The sequence below is a fragment of the Rattus norvegicus genome, chromosome 2, assembly GCF_036323735.1.
Source record: "Rattus norvegicus strain BN/NHsdMcwi chromosome 2, GRCr8, whole genome shotgun sequence".
NCBI classification, from domain to species: domain Eukaryota; kingdom Metazoa; phylum Chordata; class Mammalia; order Rodentia; family Muridae; genus Rattus; species Rattus norvegicus.
Window position 1 is genome coordinate 150,462,134 of NC_086020.1, and position 17,753 is coordinate 150,479,886.

Sequence of the window (17,753 nt, forward strand, 5' to 3'; positions counted from 1 at the left end):
GCAACTTAGATTTCACGAGAATTCAGACTCTATCAATGTTACATACTCTGCATAACTTAAGATGTCCTTGTTAAGGCTGCTCTGGGATTTATAAGAAATAGTTCTTCAAAAGTGGCCTCGCTACCAACAGAGAAATTTTTGAAACAGGATAGATTCAGTGAAGGTTTTTTTTTATTATTATTTTTATCTTTTACCTAACAGAGACAAATCATTAAAATAAGTTTAACAAAAATCTTAATTTAAAAAAAATTAGTAAGATTGTCTATATGTGAGAATATTTATCCCAAAATGACCCTTAGATTAGCTTGCAAAGTTTATATAACTGGAAACGATAACCCAAAATCTGTGATGTTTAAGAACTAGAGTTTACGTGGACTTCAATCTTAGAGATCACAGCATGTGGTGGGAGGAGCAGAAGTCACTCTCATTACCGCCAGGGCAGTAAGAAAGTATGGAATCTTAACAGCATGTTACGCAAAGCCTGTCACTCATGCCCTCTGCACACAAGAGAGTCACTGAACACATGAATGCACAACTTTACATGGGAATCACAGCAACGACTGGAGCATCAAGTAAACCAAGCCCCACTCTATTTCTGAATCCCTTTTCAGATTTGAAAAAGTCAGGTTATACTAAGGAATCCACGATGGTGCGATTTATCTTTTTGAATAAAAAGCAAGCACCAGGGCTGGCGGTATGAGCACAGCATGCTAAGGTGACTCCCATAGGCCAGCAGCAACCTCCAGACAGGCTCCCAAATGGAACACTGGCTCGGTCGGCAAAGTTACATCTGAGTTACGCACCTCAATAATCTGGATGACACATGAATATCAACTTGAAGATGGCTTAGAAGACGTTTCTTGGCATGTCACTTGTTCTGTCTGAGCAGACGGTAGCACTTCTTTCAATATAAGAACAATCTCTGTATATTTCAAACGTCTGACTCCTACTTTAGAATTTTTCCCTCAAGCTCCTGGGGCTGACAGGTTCTCCAAACACAATATTTGGATTCTGCCTCCATTTTATCTATGCTGAGCACTCGTGCCCCTTCAGTTTAAAAAGCTGAATGTTTTCTCTAGCCTGACTATCTTTCATTGACACATATTAGAAATCACCTCCCTATATTACTGTAGAAAGTTGAAATATAACTATTCATCATAATTCAAACTGAACAGTACTTGACAATTCTTAAATCAAAACCAACAGTTTGTATCAAACACATGAAATGTTTAACATGTCTGTGTCCTTGATTTATAGTTCTTGACAACAACCCAAGACTACAGATTATTTTCTCACAGCCCATTTTATGATAATGATGCATTTTCAGTTTGACAGCAAGCACATCTACCGTTGCACAAATACACATTTACAAGGAAAAACCACCCCGACCCAATCAAAAACACCTTTTCAATTAAGATTAAAATATGCATCTCAAAGATGTCAATCAGCAATTCAAATAAATCTTTAACTAAATGGGAAATAAAATAAGAAATGCTTGCCACCTCTTACCAGAGCTATTAACTTACCTTAAAATTAGTAGCATGAGTCTTACCTTTTTCTGGACTTAAGTTTTTATATACTTCAAGGTCTGCCATTAAATTTAATATTGCAACACATTATTGGCCAAAGCAATAAAATGTTTGTCTAAGGCAAAGCCTGTTTCTGATACACATCTCCAAGAGGGGAGAAGGCAAAGAAATCCTTAGCAGCCCCGAGCACTTGGCTCATGCTGCCTCTGATGGCACGATGACATCTTCACAGTCCAGGTTTTACAATAGAGAGACAGGAAATCCATGAGATGATGGTAGAACTTTGTCCTAAAGTGCACAGCGCAGCCAGAGAAGCACACGGGAAGCATCTGCTCTGCCTGCCGCTACTGTGGGAATGCAGGCGCTGTAGCTACTTAGGCTATGAGACGTGCATGCTTAGTGAGTGCAGTGTTTAATGCCCTTAAGGCATTATGCACATTTAATGTCTGGGAACTGTAGGTCTTTATCCATCAAAGAAACTCTCCTCACCTACGGAGGTCACTGGGAGATAGTGATTACCAGAGGAGTGACGCAGGCTGAATGCAGAAAAGGAACATGCATACACAGAGACACATAGAGGCACACACACAGACTACATGCATGCTCTTGGGAGCAAACACCACTCTCTCAGAACCAAACACTCCCATTAAGAAATAATCTGCATACCATCTTCTGCACCATAGGCCACTTTTGTTCCCATCTGGGCAAGTGCACAGTTATTCAAATTGTAATGGCTTTTTGCCTTAGTCCACACAACCATAGCAATGGTCACAGAAATGACTGGAATTTTTCCAGCCTAGAAGGAAAGAGGCTAGGCTCAAAGCATTTATTCAGTGGAAGCTATGTCCCTGCCTTTTGTGGGGGCTGGGGGGGAATCCCAAGGTAAATAGTACAGGTCAGAAGAAATCAGGTTTTAATGAACAATCTATTATTACAGTATAATTTTCCCTGGAATGTGTGTGTGTGTGTGTGTGTGTGTGTGTATGTGTGTGTGAGTATGTGTGTTTATGTGTGTATGTGTGTATGTGTTTGTGTATGTGTGTGTGTGAGTGTGTGTGTATGTGTGTGTATGAGTGTGTGTGTGTGTATGTGTTTGTGTACGTGTGTGTGAGTGAGTGTGTGAGTGTGTGTGTATGTATGAGTGTGTGTGTATATGTGTATGTGTGTGTATGTGTTTGTGTATGTGTGAGTGTGTGTGGGTATGTGTGTGTGTGGTGTGTGTGTGTGTGTGAAAGTTTAATCTTTGGATACATAGCTAGACATATTTGCATATTTGCACAATGTTTTCAAACACTGAATTGGGTCTCTCTACCCTGAGTTTTAATCCTATTACTCTCGGAATTCTTGCTAATGCCATCTTTCCTTCCTAACTCCAATCCACCTTACCCACCTGTGTCCCCTGCAGCCCCATGTCCAGTTTGTACAGGACAAAGCCAATCCCTGCTCCATTCCCATTAAGGCCATCCAGTCCAGACTACTACACCAGTGCCTCTAACACCACAACTCTAAGGGTTGATGATTATAAATGTCACTACCGTCTATTCTTAAATGCTCTTAAGAGTCTCATTGGAAGGTGAAAAGTATTTGGGTGCTCATAATCAGAATTCCCTTCTTGCAAGACTCAATCTAATATACATCCATATACACTATTATACAAAATAGCAGCGAAGATTTCAGCGGTCTTGGTCTATGTATCCTGCCCCCAACTTGCTGTGTGAACCAGAAAATTACTTAAGCTCTTGGCTTCTTAATTTGTGCAACTGGTGGGCTAATACATCCTACTTCAAAATGTTCCAGTGAGAATTTATTCATAAAGACTTTAGAATAGTAAGATTATCATCATTATCATTCTACTTGAAATTCCATGCAGAAAAGCAACAGACTTCAGTGTTTAAACTAACCACAACTTTGAACACTGGATGCATCCCAAAGCTTGAGATGTCTCAGACACAATCATGCTTCTTGACTAATTAAAATATTGAGCATTCACAAGTCCATCTTACACAAAAGCCAAGCAAAGACCTGAAAGGGTGCATATTTCCTCCCAACACTGCTGTACACACACTGAGAAAAACTAAAAGCAGGGCCTGTTAGACGACTGTTCTTCATCACTGTACTAATCTAAGCATACCTTCTAATGGCAGAGCACACCCTATATACACATCGTTCATCCCCATCAAAGAAACCAGTTTGGACTTCCCCCACACTAAACAGCTGACTTGCACCAATAGACAGTAACTACAACACATTTCAAAGTACCTAAATCTCTACACAGGCTGAGTATTACCCGTATTTAATTCTGCGACATTCTGCTGGACAGAGATAAACCACTCTTCAGCCCAGCCCTCTTTGAAGTGACATCTCATTGATGATTTATTGATCTCCCCTTCAAGACTCTTGGCTTTAAAATAAGATGTCTTCATTGTTCTCTGAAATGTTTATTGACTGTTGCACTTTAAAATTTATAGGTTAGTATAAAAATTTACAGGCTCCTTGTGGGCACTGATCAAGGTGCCAATCAATATAATTCAAGGTAAAACTCAGCCCAAGCAAACCAGGAAAGCAACTGGGACCTAAGGCAGGATTTTGCTCACAGGTTCTGGATGATACCCAAAATTCACATTTAGTGAGAACACAAAATGCACATAAAATGAATTGCATTTGGTGGTGTCTCAAGAGAGGTGAAAATTCTATTTGCATTCAGACATTTCAAACTCATATGGAGATATAAATAAATAGCCAGAATTTGTAAATCAACAACCACTGCTTAGGTATCTCCCATCCATTCTTATGAGTGTAAATTAGCTAGAGACAGGTAGGCACATGGGAATCTCTAATGGCTGCCGACAGTGACAGAAATTAAAATAAACCTTCCCTAAGAGCTAAAACTTTAATTAGATTCTCAAAACATCAGGAGGCAGATTTTTAAACTTGCCCCAACAGCAGTTGAGATGCAACTTTCCCCTGAATGCAGAAGCCCCTTTTCCTCCTAGTGTCTGGTAATGTTTATCCAGGACACTGCATATACAGACTGACTGCAAGAGGTATACAAGCATAGTATCTGTCATGAAGGAAAGAAAGGCAAAAGACACTAGGTTGTCATTGCTGTGACACAAAAACACCTTAAAGGGCAGAAACATGTCATGGTCATCTGACTCCACTGTTTCCAATCCTGCAACAAGAGAGAAACATGTAGAAGGATATATAGCAGAGAGAAAGCTGCTCACCTCCTGACAGCCCAGAAGGAAAAAGAAAGGTCTAGAATAAGCTGTATGCTTCAGTGGAAGTCTCCAATACTTAGTTCCTGATACTAGACCCCGTCCCCTTACATAGGTGATGTGAGTGGCATCATGATCTAATCACCTCACAGAAACTTTTGCTGGGACCTGGAAAATTCATAACAAACCTTAACAATCTCCATCAATGCAGCTTTTCTGCATACAAGGGGCATGGAAACACCCCAGAAGCTGAATGTGTTACATATACTTTAATCCTAGCTTTAATCAGGGGGCAAAAGGGCAGCCAGATCTCTTGTGAGGTTGAGGCCAGCCTGGTCTCCACAGCAATTATAGGCCATCCAGGGCTACATGGTGAGACACAGTCTCAAAAAACTAACCAAGAAATGAGACAAAGCCAACCAGATTCACTGAATACAATATCAACATACACCAAAGTTTCTTTAAGTCTCACCAAGGCACTCAGCACCAAGACCTAGCTAGGAAGGTCCAAGTTCTGAGGCCGCTTCAGAATATTTGGGTCACCACAGCCCCAGCAAACTTGAGGGCCTTCTGCTGACCTTAGACTTCTAAGACTACAAAGCTCTATGCTGACTTAGAGGGTCAAACTTTACAAAGGACTGGAAGGGTGACTCTTTTCAAAAACCTTGTCCATGACACCTTGAAAAAGTGCTATCACAACAAAACGTGAGCTTTAAAGGAAGGGTTTAGTGAAGAATCACACAGGCCACTTCCCTGTGTTTGAGGTAGCAGGGATGAAACAGATTTTAAAAGATGTTAATTAAGGAGTACCAGAAGGGAGTCTTTGCAAGCAGAGGAGGATTAGAACTGCCCAGCCATTAAACTAGTCAAGGCATACTAAAATTAACTCTGTGTGTGTGTGTGTGTGTGTGTGTGTGTGTGTGTGTGTGTGTGTGTGTGTGTGTGTGTGTGTACACATGCGCACATGAGTCTTTCATTCACTAATCCAGATAGCTCTCAGGCAGGTGCGGGCATGAGACCCATCAGGCGCACAGAGCAGTTAACTAATTACCACTACACTCTGCAAGAAAAAACAAAGAAAGAAACCATACTGACCCTTTTGTAATAATTTTCAGTATGCCACAGGGCTCCTAGTTCCAGTGCAGCACCTAAATTGTACCTAACCTAAACTGCCCTTCCGAGAAGAAAACAAGCCTACCTCTCCATTGCTGAAATGGTGACTGATCCAGCAGCTTCGCCACTGCGTTTTTACACATTTCAATGTTTGTGGCTGCACGTCTCCTCCAGGTCACAGCACTTCACCTGACTTTATTTTCTCAGAACTGTCTTGATTGATTTTCTCTTCTTTCTAATGACACCATGACAGGAAGGTAAGACACAGCAGCAATAAAAACTATGCAGGATAGTGACTACTCTGTTGACCTATGCCCCCGACAACTCAGAAGAGTGATCGGGACCAGAAAGTCCCAAGATACCAAAAATCCACCAAAACTCAGATCCAGATATTTTTCCTTGGTTTTCAGGAAGATTCTTGGCATAAAGAAGGTTCTAGACTCCAAAGGATGAAAACAGGTCTCAACGGTGAGGATCTTTCCAGCTTGTAGAGGAAATAAGAGAAGGACCATAGGTCAGTCCTTTCTCCATAAATCCAACAGAAGAGGAGAGGGAGCTATAGCGTTTGAATCAAACTGACTCATTTATTGAAGTTTCCAAGCAAATTTCTAACTCATATCTCAGCCCAGGAGTTTTTAATAGAGACCTGTGGTACCACAAAGGGACAGAGAAACCCCTGGGCAGCACTAAATCAGCAACAACTGAGCAGCATGAAACCGTTAATGGGTATGGACTTGTTGGAATTGATGGCAAAGCCAGAGCATATGAAATTGGAAAGAATTCAGTCCCACCAAGTAGCTCAACAATGTAAGTCAAGTTATTTTATATCGCCATAAGCTTCAGTTTCCATATCCAAAACAGTGCCTACAATAACACATGTAAAGTTCCTAGCTTAGTATGTAGTACGCATGCAGAACTGCATACATAATCTACCGTTCCATTCTAAAACAAAAACATGGTTCCTCCCACACCTAGAACACAACTTCAAGATGGCAACAGGAGAATGGGACCCAGGCCACATTCATATAAGGCTTTTCCCAATCTTAAGAACATGGTAGGATTTAGAAAGTTTAACTTTACTCCATATTTGGAGTTTTTTCTTCTATATAAACAGGCAAGTCAAAAACTAAAATCTTGGATGAGCAAGATTGAGGTTTATCAGGAAAAGGCACTTGTCTACCAGCAATACAAGCCTGATAATCTGAGTTCAATCCCTGATACCCATACAAAAGTGGAAAGAGAGACACACACTCACACAAATACACACATACGCATGCATACACATGCAAGAACACACACTTAAAAAATAGGTAATAACTATTTTCCTCAGCTTGGTGGTTTACACACATAGTACTAGCATTCAGAATGCTGAGGTAAGAGGACTGCTATGAGCTATAGGCCAGCCGGGGCTACATAATACAAAATATTTCACAAACAAAAACAAAACCTTTCAAAACAAAAAATTAAATTATATATGTGGTGTTTTCCTTCCCCTGTATATGTTTTCTTCGAGCAGTTTAAAAATAAAAATCTTTGGTTTGGGAGGGATAACTCATCAACTAAAAGCATTTACTGCTCTTAGGGAACTGAGTTCAGTTCCTAGGACCAACATTAGGCAGCTCACAACTATCTGTAACTCTAGCTCCAGGGGATCTAACCTTGTCTTTTGGCTTCCACAGTCACCTACACACATATGTGTGTAACACAGAGATGTGCAATACACATAAATAAACACAAATAAACCATTTAGGTGAAGAAATTTTCAAAAATCAAAGGATTTATTGGCGATAACTTTAGGTACATTTGAACCTGGGTTCAATTCCCTGCACATACATATCTGTGACTCCAGTCCCAGCAGCACCACATAGTACAAACTCATGCAGGCAAAACACCCATACACATAAAATAAACAATAAAATGAAAAAAGATTGCTTTTTAAGACACCAAGAAATACTTTCTGAAGCAATAAAGTGATCGATGACAGGAGTAGCTTTGAGGTATAGATTGATGACTAATATTAAAGTTAAAACATCAAAAGTATTTTAATTTTCTGCTTCATTTGTTTTCTGCATTGATAGTCAACTAGCACAAAATGGTTACAAAAGCTAATTTTGTTAAAGACCTTGAAGAAAAGAGAAAAATATTGCATTTTCATGAATACTAATGATTATAAAATAGAAAACCAATAACATTTACCCCTTCAGATTAATATAATTTAGAAATAATTTAGCATTATGATACATGCAGAACTTATTCTCTAGCCAAGAAAGAACTATAAGTTGCTAGTATCAGAGACATGATGACTACAGTTGGTGAATATTAAGTATCTGCACAGAATTATATAATTTAAGGGAAATAGCAGAGGGAGAAGGAATTAGAAATATAACAAGACCAAAATAGGAGACATAAAAGCATTATTTCACAGACGGATTCACAAGGCTCAAGGAAAAACAAATTCCAACAAAAGAGATTGACCCTAGCTGTTTGTCCCTGAAAAAGCAGCCATCTGTCCCTGACCGACATAACTCAGGAGGATCCGAACACTCGCCCTCACAGACACAGAAAGGACCTGATTCAAAGAGCCATCTTCAGAAGTTGTGCATCTGTAGTTTTACAGAGCAGTGACTTTGAAATGCTTATCCTAAGACATAGATTGTTCTAGGGATCCCTTGAATTCATAGTCAACACTCCAAATTGTAAAATAGCAGAGAATGAAATCATTATAGATCTGAGTGCTGAGTGGATAATGTTACCCCACTTGTAAAATTCAGAGCCCTGCTCCATGCCGTTTGTTATCATTTCTTAGCAAAGACACAAGACTGAGGGCTGTTGAGCGTTGCTAGGTAAGGACGGCCCATAGCATTGAATTCTACTACAGTGAAGGATAAGTCAGAGCCAGTGCTCAGACCCACAGGCCTAGAATGAACAAGACTCCTTGCTCACCTGGCCATCTGCAGATCATCTAAAACAGTTTGATGTTAAGTGTATGTGTGTGTGTATGTGTGTGTGTGTGTGTGTGTGTGTGTGTGTGTGTGTGTGTGTGTGTGTGTCTATATTCTAGTTCTATAAAGAAGTCATTTCCAGAGCTTCCAGGGACTAAGCCACTACCTAAGGACTATACATGGACTGACCCTGGATTCTGACCTCATAGGTAGCAATGAATATTCTAATAAGATCACCAGTGGAAGGGGAAGCCCTTGGTCCTGCTAAGACTGAACCCCCAGTGAACTAGATTGTTGGGGGGAGGGCGGCAATGGGGGAAGGATGGGGAGGGGAACACCCATAAAGGAGGGGAGGGGGAGGGATTAGGGGGATGTTTGCCCAGAAACCGGGAAAGGGAATAACACTTGAAATGTATATAAGAAATACTCAAGTTAATAAAAAAAAAAAGTCATTTCTAAGAGTCTGAAAATGCAAAGGCCTGCACAATTCATCCTACTGAAAACCCACCACGTAGCCTACCATAATACTTAGCTTGGATCATGAAGGCCAGGTGGATTGGGATGGCAGCTTGTTGGCTTTTAGAATTAACTGAATCCTACTAGATTGAATGATACTCACCACATACCCTTACCCCCAGTGACCTGGAGCCAATCTCATCAACGGAGATTGTCACTGGAGTTTGATAGCCTGGGTTCAGTAGGTAGATAAAATTCTGGAGTCTGCTATCTGCTATTCATTGCTAGGGAGCCAGAGAGAGCTGAAGTGCAATGCTGAAGGACGGTCTTCTGCCTGCAACCATCTAAATACTGTGGTTGCTTCCCACTTTCCAGTACTTAAGAGGCAGCCCTAGCTAAAATATCAGCCACTTTAGTGGAAAAACTGGGAATCTCATGAGGGTAAGTGAATCTGCCCAACACATAGACTGCATGGCTAATAGGTAAAGCCAAAGGAGGCCTCTGGTAGACAACGAAGAGAAACAAAAGTAAAGGCAGCGCTAAGAGGCATCACCCAGAATCAGCCCTACCATAAACCATGTGAAAGACAAGAGTCAGCAGGACCCAAAGACAGCCTTGCCCCACAGTCTCAACAGATTCCAGGTTTCAAGGACCTTGGAAAAAGTTGAATATTTCATCTTTCCTTTTTGCTCCATGTCTGTCCCCTTTTTTTCTTTTTGCTACACTTTTAGCATTATTGTTACTTTATCGTCATCTTTAACTTTTCGTGTTTTTATTTTTATTCTCTTTCACATTCTTATCAAATTATGTTTATCCAGTTTGGGTATTATTGCAGGATCATTTCTTTGCTTTCCTTTCTCCCACTCCCATTTTTACTTTTTCTTTCTACCATACATTTTATGACTTGATCTTTTAGTTTTTATTTCTCTTCTGGCATTTATGCAGTTTTGATTTTGCTCATTTGGGGGCATTTTCTGACCTCTTGTTCACTCTCTTTTTTACCATAACCTTCCTGACTCCCCTTCTTTACCCTTAGCCCCATTCCTACTCCTCTCCCCTACTTTCCTCCTTTTCCTGGTCCCCTTTACGTCAATATTTCCATATTTATTCCAAGTAAATTTTTAACTTTGCAGCACATTCTGTATCTGCACTGTTGTTTTCTGTTTCCTGATCATTGGTGATATGAGTAGGCTTTAACTGATTTTAAGCCTGTTTCTGTATCTTACGCAGTTTGACATTGCTGTTATCACAACTCTTTGTTTTCCTGAATGAGGGTTCAGGACTGAACCCTCAAGAATGAGCACTTTGATAAGAAGATCCCAGAATACAATCCAGAGAGATGTCTAAATGCATGTGTAATTCATAACACAGACACACATAACATACAAAAGGCAGTGCAAGAAGATTCTCCCAAAAGACCATAACTCTTCAACTACAACGTTCAAACAGGAACAACACTGGATGAAGAGTTCAAAAGTTTACTAATAAAAATAATCAACAGGAGGCAGATGAATGGCTCAGTCAATAAAGGTCCTTGCTATTCAAACTTGGTCATCTAAGAACCCAGAACCCATGTAAAGGTGGAAGGAAGGCACCTACTCCAAAGGGCTTTCCTTGGTTCTCCACATATATAGCATGGCATGCTCACCTGCAAGTGTACACACACACACACACACACACACACACACACACAAATAATAATAATAATAATAATAATAATAATAATAATAATACTATGGGATAGATGATGGCTCGGTGATTAAGAGCACTTGTTGCTCTTCCAGAGGACCCAAATTTGGTTCCCACCACCTATATAGCAACCCACAACTGTCTGTAACTCCAGTTCTAAAAAAGATGAGGCCCTCTTCTGGCCACAAAGGGCACCAGGCCTGGATGTGGTACACAGAAATATATATGCAAGCAAAACACCCATACATATAAGATAAAAATAAATAAACCTTAAAACATAAAAATTTTAATGATGAATGACCTGGGGAATGGTTGATGAGCAAAGTGCTTGCCACAGACCATGAAGACCAGTTCAGACCTGTAGATCACATGTAAATGCCGAAAGAGTATGGTAACTTTCTGCAATCCTAGAGCTCAGGAGTCAGAGACAGGTCATCTCAGACAAACGCTGCTCAGCTAGACAAGCTAGAATTGGTGGTTTCCAGGTTCAATGAGAGACCTTGCCTTCGGAAATAAAGTGGAAATCAATGAGAGACAGCCAACATCTACTACAAACATATCCATACCTACAGCCGTACAATGATCAATTACCACAAAGAGAATATGGACAGATGCATTCAATCCCAGACATAGATAGGGATATCAACAAAACAGAGAAGAAACTCAGAGAGATGAACAATGAAACCAGCAACATAGATTAAACAGTAATATAAAAGAAAAATCAACAAGGACTTTGAGATTAAAAAACAAAATTGGGGTTGGGGATTTAGCTCAGTGGTAGAGCGCTTGCCTAGCAAGCGCAAGGCCCTGGGTTCGGTCCCCAGCTTCAAAAAAAAAAAAAAAGAAAGAAAAAAAACCAAAAAACAAAATTAAAGTCAATGCATGAAATGAAAAGCACAGTCAAAACCTTCCACGGGTTCAACCAAGCCAAAGAGGATACCAGGGATCAAGAACAAGACTGAGGAATATTAAAGTACCAGTAAAGAAAAAAAAAAAAAAAAAAAAAAAACAAGTACGGTATCACATGTCTTTAATCTTCTCATTTCCAGAAAAAAGCAAGATCCATTTCAAGTGTGAGGTCAACCTAGTCTACATAGCAAGTTTCAGGCCAGACCCTGAAATCTCATTTGCAGCGAAGAGACTAGGGAGTGCTGAGCCTGGTAGCACATCCCTTTACTCCCAACACTCTGGAGACAGAGTCAGGGGAATCTCTCTGATTTCAAAGCTGTCCTGGCCTATATAGAAAGCTCCAGGGCAGCCAGGGCTACATAGAGAAACTGTCTTAAAAAAAATAGTAAATAAACAAACAGACACCTCTATTGAGATAATATACATTGATAGCCTTAGGCCTGACTTATGCAGCCTAGAACTGAATGAGCTATCCCCTAGGATAACCTGCGGATTCTGAAGGTGTCCTCATTCCCACCTACCCAACTATACCACATATTAGCAATAGCAGAACCTCTAAGCTAGAGGAACAAGGAACCTTTTTGGTTTTGTTTTTTGCTTTTTGCTTTTTCGTTTTTGCTTCCCCAGGTGATTCCAGACCATGACCCTGACTAGCCAAAGCATTAATTACAAATCTCTTCGGCTGAAAAAAAGCTTCTGCTTTGCTAAAACAACCTGGGAAACCTGGCAATGGCACCATTCCAAACAACTGCCATTGGCTAATAGACGCTGATGTTCAATTTCAAGTTGGCACCGGAAAGTAGGACACGAAACAATATGTCCTTTTAGTTGGACATAAGCCACTATCCTTTATAAAAAAAATGAAGAGCTCTGACATGTCATTCTCGTACCAAACAAAACAAAGTTTACCAAACGAAACAAAGTTTTCATAAATTCTACAAGTATTCCACCCAGATAGGGTCTATTTCTTAAATTGATCCTGCTGACCGGAAGTCGAGACTGTGCTCTCAACGTTGCTCGGGATTCTGAGATGACAGGCACAGGTGGGAAGATTTTTCTTGTTCCTACGGCTAACATAACAGTGCATTATCTTAACTATTGAAGAAGCCCTATGCTGCTCAATGACTCTCTGCATGTTCACCAGGCCTTCTTTGTGCTGACACTGAGAAGCCCGTGCCCTTGTCTTGGTAAGGTCTGTTCCGTGCTGCCTGCAGTCAGAACTACCCCACAGACAAGCTCATTTAACACTCACACTGCAGAGAATTTTAATGGCATGCAAAATACCCCTGTTAAGCGCCTTTACTAACAGTACCATTTTAATGAGAGAAAATTCTAGTTTCAGAATTGAATGAAGTGCATACCTATATTACCAACATGGGAGCTCTAGGAAGTATTATTATTAAATGAATTTGAACAGCCCAAGAGTTCTCACAGAAATAAATTTGCCTAAGTTCGTTTGGAGCCACTGAACGTTTGCAAATAATAAGGTATACTAGGATTCTGAGAAGAGACTTTCTCCTTCTGTGTCAGGAGAATGGCTTATTGGTTTCCCCTGGGTTTCACTTGGCAAAATTCTGAGTGAAGAAAAGTTGGGCTACAGTTACAGAACCAGTATTCTATGGCATAAAGATAAAAACTAAACTCAACATAGTTCATAAATATGATCAGAAGAGCAGATGGTGTTAAATAAAATGAAATTCTATTTTCATTTTGTATTTTGTTGGGACTAGAGGTTGGATCCCTGGCATCCACCTAGAAGATGGTGGAGGTAGCAGGCAGCCATAAATGCCAGCATTTGGGATTCCCCAAAGGCAAGCTGGCTTCCAGACAAGTGAGTGGCTAGAGACTATATGTCGCTAAAGTGGGGAGCAATCAACAGAGGCACCTCATGTCAACTGCTAGTACACATACACATACATGCATGCCCACACACATGCATACTACACACACATAAACATGAAAGAGAAAAGGATGGAAGGATGGAAGGAGAGAGAAGGAGAGAGGAGAGAAGGAAAGAGAGAGAGAGAGAGAGAGAGAGAAAGGAAGAAAGAAAGAAAGAAGCAAACAAAGACACCTGGCTAGAGGAAGAAGGGGCTGTGTAGGCAAGAACAAAGAGCAATGAAGACGAAGCACATGAAGGGAGGGACAGAGTTGCTAAGACAGGGAGATCAGGACAGGGGAAGCTCTCAAGACTTGGTGCATCCCGGGGTTGGAGTACATCATCTTGATCATCAGGTAAGCGCTGGGCAGATCAGTATGCAGGCCAGGAGAAGGACTCAGCTTGGCATGCACTCGCCGTAATGTGATCAGCATATACATGAGAACTATAGTTATGAACATAGACTAAATACTTCCCATTTGGGGCTTTAAATGAAGACAATCTGGATAGCCCTTTGAACCCCACAGCTCACATTTGGTAATTAATACAAACATGTTTGCTGAAAGGAATGAGCCCTAATACAAACACATCACATTCCTGTTGAGATGTCTTTTCATTTTCACATTATAAAGGGACAAACTGCAGTTTTCCATCTTTGTTTTGAGAGATGAGAGATAAGAGACTTCCATGATTACAAATGCAATCGCTAACAATTATTACTGTGACCTAAGGAAAAACTCCAGATTGTTTGTGTAGCTAAATTAAATAACTATGGTACTCTAGAAAGACCCAGAGTCCACTGGTGAAGAGACGTCTCATCTTTCTATCAATCTCTGCATATATTAGGCACAGAGTATGAAAGACAATTGGGAAAATGAAAGAGCAGAGGAAAATTAATTATAATTATGGAAATGCAGCTTAAAGAATAAAGGCTTAATTGTGTAGCACAGGTCTAAAGGGAAATAATTCTCACTTAGTAACCACTTAACATGTGAGAAGACTGTAAGTCTGGAGAAGTCGACTTACTAAACGCACTATTTCTTCCTTCTAATTGAGTAATTAGGAAATTGGGGTTCCCACGTGTAGATGGATGAAAGGATCACAGCTCTTTTCTGTTTTGATGACCTCCAAAAGGCTATGGGCTTCAAAGGGGAAAAAATGGATAATCTAATGGAAAGGACCAACCAAGGATCTTTCTTGAAGATGACAGACTTATTTGACATAATTAAAAGTGAACTCTGCACCTTCTCTCCCACCCAGGCTGCCCACACATCCAGACCTTTGGTTTGCCATTTTGCTAGGCACTCAGCAGGGACTTTTCATCCCCTGTATTACTACACAATGTGACTGTCCTTGTCAAAGAAAGCTCAACCGGGAAATCACAGGGCTTCGGTTTCCCAGCCAAAAGCTTTCACTGAATTAGATTCCTGAAAAAAAAATAAAAGAGGCTGAATCACCTCAACATAAATTTTTTATAGACAGATCATTGCCTGGCTCTGATCAATGCAGGTACACAACAGTACAAGAAACAGACACAGTAAATAATGCCAGTGTTTAGGGACATGAAGTCACCCTAATCTAAAACACTAAAAGACAATCACAAGCTGCCAGAAGATATGAAAGAGCCATTCAAAATGAGACCCTTGTCCTGGGTGTCCAGGGTGGCAGAGATGGTGTGCTGAAGAGCATGTCTCACTCATGAGTCAGTCAGGGGAAGTGCTATAGAAGGATGACTTAGGGACACCTTATGGATAGGTTGATAGGGATAGCAGTCACTTAAAAGTAAAAGGAGAGGTCTGCAGAGAGGAAAACATCACCCCATAGCCCACCTATCTCTTACAACCCTGGAAGACTCAAGTGAGGAAACATGGGGATATAAGAATGGACAGATCCAAGTTGTCCTAGTACCTCAGAGGCAAGAGAAGCCAAGTGCTAGAAATGGAATTGGCAACAGAGAAGAGATAAAAGTAGAAGGGAGACTATGGGTTCTCTAATTCATGGACCCTTGGTGACAGAGGAGCTGAAAGTGGAACTAAATATTCAGACCTGGTGTTCCTGATCACTCAGTACCAATCAAATGCAAGCAGATATCAGGTACAATTTGAAAGACCTCAGCTCCCCTATCTCTTGTACATGAACCAAACTGGAGGACCAAGACCTCATATTCTGAGGAGAGAGGCAAAGACAAATGAATCTGCCTTCCTTCAGCCATCAACAGTCAAACCAGAGCTTAAAGTGGACCTGTTAAACACATTTCAAATTAACATTTTAAAATGAGTTGGACCCTCAACCAAAAGTAGCTGTGATGGTTTGTATATGCTTGCCCCAGGCGGTCGCACTGTTGGGAGGTGTGGCCTTGTGGGTGTCCTAGCTGCCTGAGAGTCAGTATTCTGATAGCAGCTTTCAGATGAAGATGTAGAACTCTCAGCTCCTCCTACACCATGCCTGACTGGACGCTGCCACAATTCCACCTTAATAATGGACTAAACCTCTGAACCTGTAACCCAGCCCCAATTAAATGTTGTCCTTAGAAGAGTTGCCTTGGTCATGGTGTCTGTTCATGGCAGTAAAACCATAAGACAGTAGCCAAAAAGTAAGAGGCTGCCTGTGATGGTATGATGGGGCAAAGCACACTGGGAAAACAGGAGCCCAATTCACATGAATGCTATGCAAAGTTACGAATGCTCAATAACCCAGTTACAATAGAACATGGGTTGTGGAGAAAAGCAAAACTGAAAGAATGAACTTTAAAAATTTTAAGTATATATGTATACTGAAAATTTTGTGTATCTCTAAACTATCATGAATGTTCTTGAAAAGATTATAGAACAAGTATATTTTGTGCTCATTTAAAAGTGTTACCTTTGCCTTTTAAATTTTTTGGTAATTTTATACATTTGCATAATGAGTTTTAGTCTTCTCACCCTCCACTCTCCTCCCTCAATCCTCTCCCTCTCTCTTCTTCTCAACTCTTACTTTCATGTCTTCTTTTGGTTTGTGGTCCACACTTTAATTAGTATTTCCTGCCTCAGCAAGTGTGTGAGATTACTACAAAGTAAGGGCAATTTATAAGTGGTTACACTATGGAAGAACTTGACACTCCGTTCTCTAACAAGCATTACCTAAAGCAGTCCTTCTAGGAGCAATGGAATCTCATGAGCCTCTTCCCCACCCACGACGGATTGCTGATAGACCCAACCTTGAGTGGGTGTTGAGCAGATACCCACAGCTACAGTGAGTTCATGAATGCAGGGCTATTATGTCAGAGCTAGTAAACAATACCTATGCTGCACATCTCCTCATCTTCTGTCTCTCATAGTCGCTCCACCTCTTCTGCAAGGCTCGAGGTGATGCACTCGTCCTATTTAGGACTCAGCACTTCCGCTGTCAATCACTTAGTATCTTGGCCAGTTAATGTCAGTCACTTAGTGTCTTGAGCCCGGTCACAGCTCTGTTCCTCCATTAGAGTTTACAGAGGCAGTTCATTCTCCAGTCCCATATCTGTGTTTTCATTGGAAGCTAGGGAACAGCTTCAGCTCACCCTACATCTACTAGGCAAAGGAGTCAAAGTACATGTGACCCCAAAGTCAGTCTCCACGAGGTTCTTGTTTTTCTCTACGGATCTTCCTTATTTACGCGATGTCCAAGGTCAATGCAGTAGACCACATCAGTCCAGCTCTGTAATATAAATTTACTTCCTGTTTCTATTTGGTTTCTGTTCTGAAACATGTACTTATTAATACTTGTTAAGTTTAGCCTTGCTATTTTTGTATTATTTAAACCTACTGATGTTACTGATAATTCTTTTTACTTTTGGGGAGGGAAGTCATATAATATATTTTGATCATATTCTTTCTCCTTTCCTAATTCTTCCTAGATCCTCCCCACCTCCCTAACCATGTTTTCTGTAAAAGAAAAAAAAATCAATATAAAAACAGAAAGAGCTCACTCTCTTTCTCTTTCCTCTCCCTCCCCCCTCCCTTCCCTATTTTCCTCCCCATGCTCTAAATAAACTCTA

The 17,753-nt window shown here is 40.6% G+C and overlaps 1 protein-coding gene across 12 annotated transcripts in view; it reads right to left on the reverse strand.

Annotated features, from left to right (window-relative positions):
• Plch1 (phospholipase C, eta 1) overlaps nucleotides 1–17,753 on the reverse strand; it is a 215,574-nt gene that overhangs the window by 163,587 nt on the left and 34,234 nt on the right. The window contains exon 1 of one of the 12 annotated variants that reach the window (XM_063281794.1): nucleotides 1,553–2,153. The exons of the other annotated variants lie outside the window; for them this stretch is intronic. Coding sequence (XP_063137864.1) covers nucleotides 1,553–1,595 — 43 coding nt within the window. The 5' untranslated portion in view covers nucleotides 1,596–2,153. Of the gene's footprint in view, nucleotides 1–1,552; nucleotides 2,154–17,753 lie in introns of those variants that run through there. 12 annotated transcript variants of the gene reach the window in all.